A 14,451-nucleotide genomic window follows, 5' to 3' on the forward strand; every position below is an offset into this window, starting at 1 on the left:
GAAAACCGGGCAGAAACAAGACTGTTTTACCGTAGAGAGTTTAAATATTAAAAAGCCCCTAGCAGACTTACAAAGTGCTTCCGTATTCGCGCGTAACTCACGAGGCGAACCGAATCAGTCTTGTGCTATAAAAAGCCGCCTTTTGCAAAGTGTGTCGGGGTAGAAGAAATGTTAGACGAGGCCCGCTTATCGCGCACAGCTGCGGTTTCTGTAGTGTAGTGGTTATCACGTTCGCCTAACACGCGAAAGGTCCCCGGTTCGAGACCGGGCAGAAACAGGCCATTTTCTTGTTTTGCATCACAGGGAATTGAACCACGTGTGAATTGAGGTGAATAGATGGAATGAGCACATGCAACAGGGCAGAGGAGTAAAAAGTTTGTATGAGTTTCTGTAGTGTAGCGGTTATCACGTTTTAGTGATAGCACTATCACGTGGTAGTGCTTAACAGTACGGATGTAATATATTTCCGGCCACTACGAGATTTTGGCGCTGTTTCGCCCTTTTCCGGTCATCAGACGCTCCTGGCTACTTTCTGCAGGACAAAGAATTGACCTTTGTCAGGACTAACAGTCGATTTTGGAGGTATCAGCTCTGCTCTGAACAACTCTGCAAGGTATATTTAAGCACCTGGCTAAGAAGAAGAACACCAGCTACCACCAGGAGTCCCCCAGTGCCAGAATCATTCTCTGACAAGAGATGATGTAGAAAGGATGGTGGAGAAGCAGCAGGCACTACAACAGCAACAACAACAACAACAAAAAAGACCACAAGGAATTGACTTGCATGTTGCAGCCAAAATCTCGCTTCTTTGGTGATGGCTGCAACATTATTTTTTTTTTACCAGTCAGTGGAGGTTAAATACTTCTGCTGCTCTCAAAAGGTCTATGTAGATGCTGCCACTTACCACTGAATCAGGGCCTAACAGCTCCCATATACATACTGGTTTTGCTGGTGCTGCAGGAAAAATGTACTGCCCTGCAAAAGTCTACTCTTTATACCATGTAGAGGGTTTGCAGGCAGATATGACCTGGGAGTTTCAAAAGTCTCCCTTTTACGAAACAGAAGATAGAAAAAAGTAGCATATTACCTGCTAATTCGAACTGGAAACCTTCTGATTACGGGGCCGGATCCTTAACCGCCCCTTAATGGTCCAATGCAGGCTAGTCTTAAATATGCAGAAGATTTGTTCAGGGAATACAAAGAAGGAACAGAACATTTCCATTTTGTCTTTTGTACACTCTCTCTTTTTACACCCACTTACGTCATCTAAATTCAACCTTTGTCATGCAACATGAACTGTAGGAGTACATTCCACCATTACATCTGGCCCCAACAGGAAGTTTTTAACTTAAGCCTTGTATTGGGATACTTCCTGTCTCAGCTTGCTTTTCTTAAGACTTACATTCACTCTTAATACGCATATGGCCAATTAAAATGATAACATTTACAGCATTTGTAAGATATAAAAGTGTCCATGTTTGCTCACTCTTAAGGTAAGGCGTTGTATGCGTTTAAATTGATCAATATAATAACTACACTGTGTGTGTGTGTTTGTATATATATATATTTACAGTATAAATAACCATAAAAGAAAAACATTGTTTATGTGTGTGTGCTCGGCTACATGTGTGTCGTTAATTGCAACTGCTCATGGTTTTTTTGGGCTCTGTTTGGCTCTATTGAGCCCCAAGCATCCACTGTACAGAATGGAACGAACATATGGAACATGCTGTGCAGGCCGCAGCATTCGTATGTGCTCATATGCTCATTAATGCTTATCTGCTTCGTGATTTATAGTGCTGACTGAGCTCATAGTGTCTAAGTATCTTGGAGCTACCAAGGTCACATGAAGCCCGCAGAGGCCTTCTATGTAAAAGGAGCCAAAAATGTCAAATAAACATATACAATAAGCCTATTTAAACACATTTATAGTATGTTTACTTCCCTGGTGACCAGCAAATGATACTCCCAAGAGGTCTGCTGTAAATAGAACATTAAATTCCATTGTGCCATACAGCAACGGCGACAGGAATCTGTACTGTATTTGGTGGAAGGACATTGAACTTCTGAACATTAATTGATGAACGTTTTTTTATCTGATCCAGTTACATTCGCCTCATGATACTTCATGAAATACTTTGTGAAAGTGAACCTGGAAAGTGTGTGTGAGATGCATCTCATTTCTGGTGAGAGCTCAGCCCAGTAAAACCAAACAGGATCACTGTAGCTTGCTCATATAAAGCAAAACAGAAAACATGATGATCAATGACCACAAGACTTTAATGAACTTTGTCATGATTTTAATGGACACAAACAAAGAAGTATTCTGAAAGTGATTATTTGTCATAGGGTGGTAGTAGCCTAGCGGGTGAGACACTCCCCTATGAACCAGAAGACCCAGGTTCAAACCCCACTTACGACCATTGTGTCCAAGACACTTAACCCTGAGTGTCTCCAGGGGGGGACTGTCCCTGTAACTACTGATTGTAAGTCGCCCTGGATAATGTAAATGATATTATGTAAATGTAAATGACACACCACAGTACAGCTCCCAGTGTAATATGGTCTCTACATTTAACCCGTCCCAAGAGTGCAGTGGGCGGCCATGAAAGGCGCCCGGTGGAGCAGTGTGTGGGGACGTTACCTTGTTCAAGGGGACCTCACCTTGATGTTTCGGGATTCGAACCGGTAATTTTCTGATCATGGGTCTGTTTCCAAACGCTGCCCCAGCGATGGTCTGGTCATGGGTGTAGAAGTCAAAGCTTCTGCGGCCTTTCGGGAATGCATCTCTACTGTTTCAGTTTCCCACACTAAATGCAGTCTTGTGAACGGAATGTACCTGCAGGCCAGACAACAAACCAGGTCTTAGTGGCACGCGAGACTGAGCTGCCTTTTCACTTTCGTTTTCTGCTCCCAGTTCTCTTGAGTGTATTAAAATAATGTTTCACACAGACCCCCCATTGTGCAATCATAAAAGAAAAATACATGTGTATATACACGCCAAACTATACTAACTAAACTAAAGCTTAAATACTTTAAATACTTTAAAGTATGAAATGAAATGAACCAATTCACCTTCATCCAAAGGTTGTATGAAGGAAGGAAGGTTTATTCACGTGCTGATGCAAATTTTCATATATTTAATGCAGTTATTTACTTTTATTGTTCCCACGGAGACACATCTCAATTTCAAATTTTATTTGTCACATACATAGTCATACACGTTATGACATGCAGTGAAATGCTTCTCAGTTATCTTAATACAATTATTTTAATACAGAGAACTGTTGCACCAACTGGCCACATGGCTTGAGTATCTGGTGCATCAGCAAATATCTTCATTCTTAAAATGATTTGTAAATTTGTGACTTGCACCACAAAAACAATGTTTAATGGTTGAAAATGTTTATGGGGGACATTTCAGAGGGCAAACGTGCAATCTAAGTGAAAAGTGCACATTGGTCTTACAATCAACAGAGTATTTCATTACTAAAATTTTCCGCCCATTTAAATTAGTTTAATATGATTGTCGCAACAATATCTATACTAAACTAATGCCACGTGGTGCCATGCAGTCTCATGCTCTTTTATAAGGAATTTGGGAGATGCTGAGAGAGGGTGTTACATAGGCTTCATAGAATCATCTACGCGTGGTGTATTGTGCTGGCCAACATATGTTGAAAGAAAGTGGGTTCTTTATTCACAAAATTTGAGCTAAAATGATTTAGTTAATTATATAGTATATAATTATATAATTATATCAGAATAATTGAAGAAAAACAGAAAAAAAGTCCATCACCAGCTTTGATTTTATTGAAGAAAATTCAGAGCAAATGTAAATGTAGTAAAAATTCTGTCACCATATCCATCAGGTCCCTGCATTTGCAATATTTATCTACCTGCACCAATTCATGTTCTTCAGTTTGATTTCTGGTCCTCTCCGTTTGTTGATTTCTTGTCCTTCTGTGTCCTATGCAGGTTTTATTTTGTGTCCATTTCAGTTTTGTCCATTAAAACCTCACTATGCATCTGCACTTTCAAAATGGAAACTCGAATCACAAACCCCTAAATAGCACTAAATTCTGAACAAAATGAACTATACTAAATATTATGCTGAAATTTAAACCTACAAGATAATAAAGGAGTTTTAAACACAGTTATGAGTACATGCTATTTCAGTAAAAGTTTCATTATCATAACTAGTAAAAAGATTCTCAGTCATCCAGGTGAATTTGTCTGAAAGTTGAGTCGTGGCAACTGGACTTTCTTTCTTTAATGTAGAGACATTTCATTCTGCATCCACAGAACTTTGTCAATCTGAGGGAAGGTGGCTTGTGCCCACAAACGTGGTCCTTTTCTTGAAGGAGGATCCTGCCTTGTTAAAGACCCACTTGGGATATCCACAGGGCCGTCTTCAGATGCCTGTCTTCTTTAGTTCTGACTTCTGTGGTGGTGGGAATGTTCTCTGCTCTATGGTACAGCGTCCTGATTACTCCTAGTTTGTGTTGTAGTGGGTAATGTGAGTCAAACAATAGATATTGGTCAGTGTGGGTGGGTTTTCTGTAAACTTCTATGTCCAGCTTTCCATCAGTCCCAACAATAACCGCACAGTCCAGGAAGGCTAGACGGTGATTATTGGAGTCCTCCCTGGTGAATTGTATGTTTGTGTCCACCTGGGCCATGCATTTCTGTGTTGGTGTTGTTCTCTGCTAAATTAATATTTGATATTGTAGGCCACAGGACCTCTAATGTTGAATCCAAGGTCAAATGTAACTGGGCCGTCTGTCATTACACTGGCCTTTAAATCAGGAGAAACCTGAATTTTCTTGTCTGCAATGCACACAAACACCTTGAAATTCTGAACAGTGCCTGAAAAACGTCTAGGAACATCTCCCAGTTCGTCAATCGTGAATTTCCAGCAGTGGATCAGTTTCTGGAATCCTCTGCCGCTTCCTATGTAGAAGATGGGCACAAGATAGCGGGAGCGGAGGAACTTCTTGTATTTGACGTCATAGGATTGCCTCATCCTTTCCACCATGTCGTCCAGGTTAATTTTGAGCGCACCTGATTGGTGTTCTTCAGGCCAGAACAGTGAGAGGACCAGAAGGTAAAACTCGGGGCTGCTTTGACTGTTCCCTTTCATCATAATTTCTGCAAGAATCCTTTGCAGGTCTTGAATCGATGCAGTCGGTTCGCCGGCATGGTTGAGGAGGATCTCACTGAGCACATAGTTTTGAGCATTGTTGGCATCCAATGGGTCTTCAGAGTGTATTTTCATCCAGAGGTTTCGGATGAGAGACAGTTCATTGTGATCCTTGATCTTCCAGTTGATTCCTGGAAAACTGTAGGCTGTGTAATTTTTCAGAGTGTGTTCAGGTGTCTCGGCAGCGTTCCGTCCCAGAAACATCTTGTAAATTTTCGTAGCATTGTCACGAATGTCAGGTGGGTCGGTTGTCCAGACATTAGGTTTAGAGTATGTAAGGAACCACTCAAGAAACTCAAAATTAGTTTCCACGTCATGACGGAGGTTGCCGATGAGCTGTCTGTGTTCCTCTTTCAGGCTCCTGGACAAGGGTGAAGCATGAACTGGTGTTTCCAGGACGAGGACGTCACACCAGTTTTCATCCAAACTTTCAAGGTGGTAAAACATTTTTGAGGCAACCTCCAGAGAACCATAGATGCCCCTGAAGTTGAATTTGGCATATGCGTTTTTCAAACCGTTGTTTCTGCTCTCTGAAACAACGTCCTCATTTTTAGCTGCCTTGGTCTCATCTCGGAAAGCTTTGATGGCAAGATTGCCCACACGCAATACATCTTCAACTGTAGCTCTAGAGTTGTGCAGTTGGTGCTTGTAGACCTGGCCCAGAGTGTCCATCACAAAAGAATTGTTGTCATGTCTCTTGATCGCTATGTTGGCCCAATACACTGCGAGGTCGTAGTTTTTGACCTGAAGATCGTAGAAACGTGCAAGAGCCTGAGGGAAAAATGGGTTCACGTCGAACCTGTCTGATGCCTCCTTCAGCACTCGGACACACACATCAGAGCTTTCTCCTCTTTCGATGTGTTGGATTAGCTTGGAAAACCTATGTTTTCTCACATGTTTCTGAGTGTTATTCCATATTGTTGCTCGCTTGGTGAGCATTTTCTTAGCAATTGGAAGATATGTTGACTGAGACTCTTGATCTGAGAAAAAATTCCCAAGGAAGTTTTGCGTTGTGTCACCCAACGTTATGCCAGAAGCAGTCAGCCACTTCACGCATTCATTAGCGATCATTTGGTGCGCTAAGCGCACGCATTTCCGTTCCTGCTCTGTAGCGAACACAATGCAGAGATGTGAGAAAGGGCCCATTTTCTCTAGAAACTCGTTTTCGCTTGTCCCCAGGAACGCCAGACATTGTTCTTGAAGCAGGTAGGACCCAGGGACAAAGGAATTGACCAAAGCCAAAATGGCAAAGAGTTGCACTTGACGAGGTCTCTCTTTTGTAAGTGGCTTCAGGACACGGAAGATCTCTTGTACAGCACGTGGATCGAAATTGTCCCGCATTATTTTAAGACCGTGGAAGTTTGCGTGTGTTTCGTTAAATCGCCTGGCACAGTCTTCGTACTTTACTTCGAATTGTTTTTGTTCATCTGGACTGAGCTGTGCCGTTATCTCGAGCGAGTTTTGTTCTCTTTGCTCTGACAGACCCTCACGGTCGCAGACTAAAATGATCACCACCGGTGTTTTGGAACCGATGCATCTTGCTCTAATTTCATCTATGAGACTGTCTTTCAGTGACTTGTTTTGATTGTCTTCCATAATTTGGACGTTGTCAGCTAAAAGCAGAACAGTCTTCTCATGGGCCTGATACAGCTGGATCACGTCTTTGACAATCCTGTCCTGCTCTCTTGGCAGATCTTTAACTCGGGCGCAGGTCAGGTCTCCTTTTTTATGCTGGTCCCACAGAAGCTGCATGGCCACGGTGGAGGCGCCGCTGCCCGGGTCATGCCGCAGTTTGACCTCTGTGACACTCAGGGCTCTGCGCCTGTGTTGTTCCATCCGACTTTGTAAGACAGCATATTGGTCTCTTTTGACAAATTGCTGTCCTCGTTCCTCAGCCCAGAAAAAGTTCAGCCACTGGGGCGGAGCCCCCTTGTAGTAGTTTTCCTCCAGCTGTTGGGCATCTCCAGGAACTGTCCCCGTAAACTTCTCTGGCACTAGGATGTCGAGAGTTTCATGCTCTCCCATTGTTACTTGCTGTCTGATTACAAATGGCAGTAAATATGTAAATGAAGCTAAAAGAGAAAACAGTGTAGAATACATCATTTATTTTGTAAATGTTTTGTAACTATTTGTCGAGATTTAAAAATTTGCAGAAATAACTTGTATGTACAATTATTACATTTAATTACACAAACAAATACAATGTCATTAGCTTGTACAACAAGTACCTCAGATGTAATCTTGTTACATACTTCTGACATATGTGTATGTGCACTATACTAATAACACCAACTGCAACCAATTGCTTTTTGTATTATTCTTATTTTTTTTTGCCTTTGCTATAAATATCCAAAATTTAGTTGTTGTTTTAGCACCATCATGTGTAAAACACAAGATGGGGATAAATGGCCAAGCGAATGAATTTAATATTCAATCAGTGGAACAGACTTACCACCATGCAACTTCAGAGTGTACAATCAGAATTGAAATTCTCTGAAAAGAAGTTTTAAAATGTTATAGTTTTGAATGCTGTTAAAATGAATTGTATAAATATGTTACAGAACTCTTAACATGATGAAGAAAATGTGGGTTTGCAACTCGGCTTACCGGTTACCAGCTCCGGTTTAGTGTACCTGGAGTACCTGTCAAGAGCGTCTTTTTATATTCAGTCAGCAACCTTTTTTTTTTTTTTTTTACATTCCTTACATGTTTATGGAGGTAGTCATGATGGACACTGTGAGGGAAAAAGAACGAAATGAAAAGGAAAGTGAAGCATATTGTACAGCACATAGTTCAGTTTCCAGACAAGATGTATGTTAAACTGTGATTAACGTACAGCTTCCATGCTGTTCTGGGTTTGTGCCGGGTAGGGATAGCAAAAACATCACATTTTTTTTACTTTTTATAGAATTTTTACATCTAGAACAGGGGTGTCCAAGCTATGGTCCACATGCCAACTGTGACTCGTGATCCATTTTTTATTGGACTACAGCTAATTATAAAAATCTTATGAAATATGGTCCATAGATAAGAATTGTTGTCAACTTTACTTTGTAGTTTCAACACAAGGTGGAGTGCACAGGGAGCAGTGTGTGGGGACAGTACAAGGGGACCTCAATGGCACCTTGGTTGTTCGGGATTTGAACCCACAACCTTGCAATTACTGGTCCGCTTCCTCACCCGCTGGGCCACCACTGCTCTAGTCCTCTGCATTTAACCCATCACCACGGAGACCAGTGTGTGGGGACGGCACCTTGCTCAGTGGCACGATGGCAGTCCGGGATTTGAACCGGCCACCTTCCGAATACGAGTTCACTTCCTTTCCCGCTGGGCCACCACTGCCCCATCAGGCGTGTAGGAAACCTATGACGTGACAAATATTTCATCGTCTCAGAAAAACAGACCACTCTACAAACTGGTCGTACGTGCCTCAAACAAGAGGTGTTGGGTTATACCAGGTATTCGGCAGGGGGGTGAGTAAGATTACCAGATGATTAAACATGCTATCATTTTGCTGGCAATTGAAACAAATGAAGAAATTCAACATGATATTAACACAAAATAATTTACATTTTTATTAATCGGAAGGACATGATCATTAAGGTTAAGGTTTGACACCTCTCATGGTTGGGGGTATCAGGGTGCAGGGCAGGAACCCAGACCACTGATATCTTCTATTTAAACAGACAGCTTTTTTTCCCAGGTGCTGATGGCAAGTCGTAACGTGTCAGTCAGGTTTGGTGGCATTTTGAGAAACTTTTCAAATGTCATAATCGATATTGTCCTGCCAAATTCCTCCTATTTTACTTTCGTTTTATCGGCTCGCTGGTTACTTAAGTTTTGCTTTACTGTAACCAGAACGTGTGCAGCAACTGGCCAGCGTTTATGTGAATCCACACCCAAATGTAAAATGCACGTGTAGCGTTCAGTCTGTTAAACCGACACTATTTAGCTTTAAAGCAAAGAGGCCGTTAACCACACATAATTGCAAACATTACTTTACTTTATTTTACTTTATTTTGCAGACGCTTTCATCCAAAGCGACTTACAAGACGAAGACACCTGTCACGACTACGGACTTACGAGGGAAGGAAGCGCAGAGGTTTGACATACTGGGAACGGGGTTTATTTTTAAACAAACAATAAACTCAAAGAAATACAAATAAACAATGGCGCGGTGGCCGAAAACGATTTAACTTAAATAAAGAACATAAACTAACCCGTAGGCGTGTGGCGATTGCCAGAACTCAAAAACAAAGACATTCACTCATTGAAGTCAAGGCGGTGGGGCGGACGGCGGCAACAACAGGGCTCCTGCCCTGCTGTATCCTCCCCTTGGAGGACCCGGTCCCTCGGGCTGGCTCCCCGGCGTGGTCAGGCGTGGCGGCCCCGGTCCCTTGGGCTGGCCCCCCGGCGTGGTCAGGCGTGGCGGCCCCGGACCCTCGGCCTGGCTCCCCGGCGTGGTCAGGCGTGGCGGCCCCGGACCCTCGGCCTGGCTCCCCGGCGTGGTCCCGCATGCCGGCCCCGGACCCTCGGCCTGGCTCCCCGGCGTCGTCCCGCATGCCGGCCCCGGACCCTCGGCCTGGCTCCCCGGCGTGGTCAGGCGTGGCGGCCCCGGACCCTCGGCCTGGCTCCCCGGCGTGGTCAGGCGTGGCGGCCCCGGACCCTCGGCCTGGCTCCCCGGCGTGGTCCCGCATGCCGGCCCCGGACCCTCGGCCTGGCTCCCCGGCGTGGTCCCGCATGCCGGCCCCGGACCCTCGGCCTGGCCCCCCGGCGTGGTCAGGCGTGGCGGCCCCGGACCCTCGGCCTGGCTCCCCGGCGTGGTCAGGCGTGGCGGCCCCGGACCCTCGGCCTGGCTCCCCGGCGTGGTCCCGCATGCCGGCCCCGGACCCTCGGCCTGGCTCCCCGGCGTGGTCCCGCATGCCGGCCCCGGACCCTCGGCCTGGCTCCCCGGCGTGGTCCCGCATGCCGGCCCCGGACCCTCGGCCTGGCTCCCCGGCGTGGTCCCGCATGCCGGCCCCGGACCCTCGGCCTGGCTCCCCGGCGTGGTCCCGCGTGGCGGCCCCGGACCCTCGTACCTGCACACAATAATCAGGGCCGATCCATCTGGGTATGTGTGGGCCCTGTCTCCACACGTCCCCTCTGACACTTCTTGTGTCACCCCCTGCACCGCGCAGGGAGATTGTCCCAGAGCCTCTGGCGACTGTTCCAGGCACCCCAGGCTGGTGCCTTCAAGGACTATGCAGCCCCTCTCGCTGCACGGCCCTGGTGCCAAGGGGGGGGCATTGCCAGACCATCCGGCTAGCCCCTTCTGCGTCCGTTGGGACAAGCAGGCCCTCTTCCTGTCTGTCCCAGCTGGGTCCTCATGCCTACCCGGGGGCTCTATGGCGCTCCACCCCTCTGGAGGCGGACACAGGCCCATGCTTGGCCCGTCCTCCTTACCGGCTACCAGAGGACCCAGCTCCATCGCTTCCCCACCTCCCCTCCCCTCAGGAGGAGTCCCCAACCCGAAAAAAATTCTTTGGGGGAGCACCCCCCCCGGCTGGACTTAGGGGTACCTTGGGGCTCGTCCACCTCGCCTTGTTACAGTCAGGTTGGGAACTCCCTCCCTGGGGTTCAGCTCCGCTGCTGGGTCGTCATCTGGTGGACACAAAGAGGGGAAGTGGGGGCGACATACGGACATATACCACGCACACACACACACACAGACAGAGACAGACAGAAGAGAGGGTCGTCTGGTTCCCTCTCTGAGCTCTCCGGGACCTCCTCAGGGGGCACAGCCAGAATCTCGGGAGGCGCGACCTTCTCGTCGCCCGCCAGTGCTTGGTCTTCTTGCCCCGGATCCTGACTGGCGCTGGATGTGGTGGAGGGACAGAGTTCGATCCCTGGCTCAGGCTCTGGTCGATCAAACTCCGCCCTCAGTCTCTGCTGGAAGTCCCGAAAACTCCTGTCGGTCTCTCCCTGCTGCCAGAGGGCTGTGCTCCAGCCCCATGCTGATCCAGTCAGACACGTGAGGATGGTAGTGATCTCATCCGTGTCTGCTGCCCCACTGAAGGGTCCTGGGACCATTTGGCTGTCCCACACGGGGCTGGGCACGTCGCTGGAGATGGTGGTGGGCGTGTGGCGTGGGGGGTGGTGGACGTCTTCTCCAGCATGCGGGGGCGCTGGTGATGCGCTGCCGTTCAGCTGGGGAACGTCCGAGCAGAGGGAAGGCGGGTCGGCGACTGGAGCTGGGAGGGCATCTTCCCTGTGAGGCAGTTCCGGCAGTGCAGTTGCTGGTTGGCGACCTCCTGTCGCCCTGTTCCACCAGCTTACGCCCACATCGCTGTCCTCCTCCTCACTGTTGTCGCACCTCTGGGACTGACGTGGGTTTCCTGGACCTCGCAACGGACGGGCACGATGGGGGAGCCATCCCGGCACCGACTGCCCAATCGGCGTCATCCTCGTGTTGGTCCGTGTCGACCTCATACCCTCGGAAGTCACGTGGATCTTCACGGATGTTGCGACAATCTCGGACGCGCGCGCTGGGTGGAGCCATCCCGGCCCCGACTGCCCAACGAAAATCCACGTCATTGTCGCTTTCGTCATCCGTGTCCTCCCACCTGTGACTCCGAGGGTCGTCCACCCTGCGGACATCCTGGACCCAGGGTGCGATCAACTCCCAGGGACAGTACTCTGGCCATTCGGGCTGGAGGCTGCCCACCTCCTCGCTGGAGGGACGCCACCGTTGTCGCTTCTCACCCCCCTGGAAGTGACGTGGGTCCCCACGGACCTTGCGACGATCGCAGACTGGCGCGATGGGCGGAGCCCAACTCTCGTCTCCCGTGCTCTCGTCGTCGTCCGTGTCGTCCCAGTCCACGGGGAGCCTTGCCAGCAGAGCGCAGAGTTCTTGGCTCGACATGCCGAAGATCGTGGGGGTCGCATCTTCTGCGCACGCTGTCCACGTCACTTCCTCGCTGCTGCCGACGCCAACCTCCTCGCTCCGCCCACTCACCCGCCGACGTTGTCGCTTCCAGGTTTCGCAGAGTTTCCCGGGGGTGACGTCATCACGCGGCGCCGCGTACCACGGCTTCTCGGGGAGAAAACACTCCACCAGAACGGGCGGCGCGTCTCTCCGCTGGCGTCTGCGTTCGCCGCGCCGGGCTGCGTCCTTCGCGGCGTTTCTTCTCCTCTGTTTTTTACCTCTGCGCTTTTGGGGAGGTCTCTGGCATTCTGTCACGACTACGGACTTACGAGGGAAGGAAGCGCAGAGGTCTGACATGCTGGGAACGGGGTTTATTTTTAAAACAAACAATAAACTCAAAGAAATACAAATAAACAATGGCGCGGTGGCCGAAAACGATTTAACTTAAATAAAGAACATAAACTAACCCGTAGGCGTGTGGCGATTGCCAGAACTCAAAAACATAAAGACATTCACTCATTGAAGTCAAGTTCATGTCTGAGTTCACGAAAATGCCAGAGACCCCGAAGGGGCGGAAACTTCCGGCATTTATGGGGCATCAGGATTGGAGTCAGGTGTGGAGCCCAGCTGCAGGCAATCCTGACAACACCAGCAGTTCTCGTTCGATTTCTATAGATTTTGAGTTACAAAACTAAGAGCCCTGATGAGGCCGAACTTGTCAGAAAAAGAACATGCTCGGGAACTGTTAAGTGCTAGACGAAGAAAACTTTTTTACATTTATTTTGTGCAGTGTGTATGCATGTGCACTCGAATGGAGCAGGACAAGTTGTCCCACGAGCCAGGGACAACAAAGGAGAACAGAGTCGATTGGGATCGGAGGCCCCGAGAAGAGGGAATTTTTAGTCTTGTTTCGTGTGCAGATCTGAGAGGGCGTGCAGGAGTGTATCTGGCTAGTAGTGTGTTGGTGTAAGAGGGAGAACTTCCATTTACAGCCCTGTAGGCAGCATCAAGGATTTAAACTTGATGCGAGCAGCTACCGGGAGCTGGTGGACAGAGGTGAGAAGAGGCAGGACGTGGGTGTGTTTCAGCTGGTTGAAGATGAGACGGGCTGCCACATTTTGGACCATCTGGAGGGGTTTTATGGTGACTGCAGAGGCTCCAGCCAGGAGAGAGTTACAGTAGTCGAGTTTCGAGATGACCATTGCCTGGACGAGGAGCTGCAACTTTACCAGCTGCAGGCTCTTCAAATGGGATCCATCCCTCACTGGTGTTCCACCCATTTCTTACGAAAGTGAAGTGATTGTCATTGTGAAACACAAATGTGTTCTCTGCATTTAACCATCACCCTGAGTGAGCAGTGGGCACCATGACAGGCGCCCGGGGAGCAGTGTGTGGGGACGGTGCTTTGCTCAGTGGCCCCCTTGGCGGATCGGGATTCGAACCGGCAACCTTCTGATTACGGGGCCGCTTCCTTAACCGCTAGAGCCAGTCACTGCCCTCCAGAACGTCTCAGCCTGGTGGAGCAGCGGACGGGGATGCCTCCCTGCAGCTGGTATTCGGTGGTCAGGTTAACACATGAACTCTCGCTTTGCCCAACTCTTCAGCCAGAAGCTTCCCGTCTCGGCTTCTTTACGACCCTCCTTCACTTGGCTGACGTGAAGCCAACGTCACAAAACCACGCCCGCCGGCTTGACTGGATAGGTTGTAGCTGTCCTGGCATTCTGCCCCCAGGCCAGGATAACGGGACTTCTTCCTCTCAAACGCCACAGTCCTGCTGTCTATAGCCCATCCCCTTGGTACAAAGCCTGTCTCTGAGAGGACACTGACTTCTCGTCCTTCTCTGTGTGAACATCTCCGTGTGTCCCCCCCCAATTAACCCAACTACCGATCGTGTCCCTGAACCAAGGCCATCTGGCAGCCAGGGAGGATGTGGTGGGGTTTTCCCAGATTCGCACGACTAGGACGGGTGTCGGAAGGGTGGTGGTAGCCTAGCGGGTAACACACTCGCCTATGATCCAGAAGACCCAGGTTCTAACCACACTTACTACCATTGTTTCCCCGAGCAAGACACTCTGGATAAGGGCGTTGGATAAATGCTGTAAATGTAAATGTTCCCACGTGCTGCAGTCTGCCTTCCATGCTCTACCTGTCGGTGTCCTGGCACCAGCGCTCCTGATACGGCGGTCACTTGACCGTCTACGGTCCAGGACCATCCTCGCCTTTTCATGCCTGCACCCAGTGGTGATGATATTATATCTAGCTTATTTCTATTTACATTTTTTTTTTACTCCAGTTCACCACTTGCATCAATAATTATTATTAAATAAACATTCCCCGTCATTTG

General features: G+C 48.4%; 1 protein-coding gene and 1 non-coding gene across 2 annotated transcripts; one reads left to right on the forward strand and one right to left on the reverse strand.

The window, feature by feature from the left end:
- Nucleotides 1-204: 204 nt before the first annotated feature.
- On the forward strand, nt 205-277 carry trnav-aac (transfer RNA valine (anticodon AAC)). The gene has a single exon. It is a non-coding gene; the product is annotated as a tRNA-Val (tRNA).
- Nucleotides 278-4,714: 4,437 nt separating this feature from the next.
- On the reverse strand, nt 4,715-7,823 carry LOC114787156 (sterile alpha motif domain-containing protein 9-like). The gene is made up of 3 exons (XM_028975033.1): nt 7,811-7,823; nt 7,656-7,696; nt 4,715-7,275 (listed from the first exon to the last, which is right to left on the reverse strand). The coding sequence occupies exon 3, from the start codon at nt 7,226-7,228 to the stop codon at nt 4,715-4,717; it is 2,514 nt and encodes an 837-aa protein (XP_028830866.1). The 5' UTR covers nt 7,229-7,275; nt 7,656-7,696; nt 7,811-7,823.
- Nucleotides 7,824-14,451: the final 6,628 nt, after the last annotated feature.

Source organism: Denticeps clupeoides, chromosome 1 (assembly GCF_900700375.1).
Source record: "Denticeps clupeoides chromosome 1, fDenClu1.1, whole genome shotgun sequence".
Taxonomy (NCBI): domain Eukaryota; kingdom Metazoa; phylum Chordata; class Actinopteri; order Clupeiformes; family Denticipitidae; genus Denticeps; species Denticeps clupeoides.

Excerpts from the sequence above, each read along its gene's own strand:
- LOC114787156 (XM_028975033.1), bottom strand. The coding sequence starts at position 7,228 with ATGGGAGAGCATGAAACTCTCGACATCCTAGTGCCAGAGAAGTTTACG.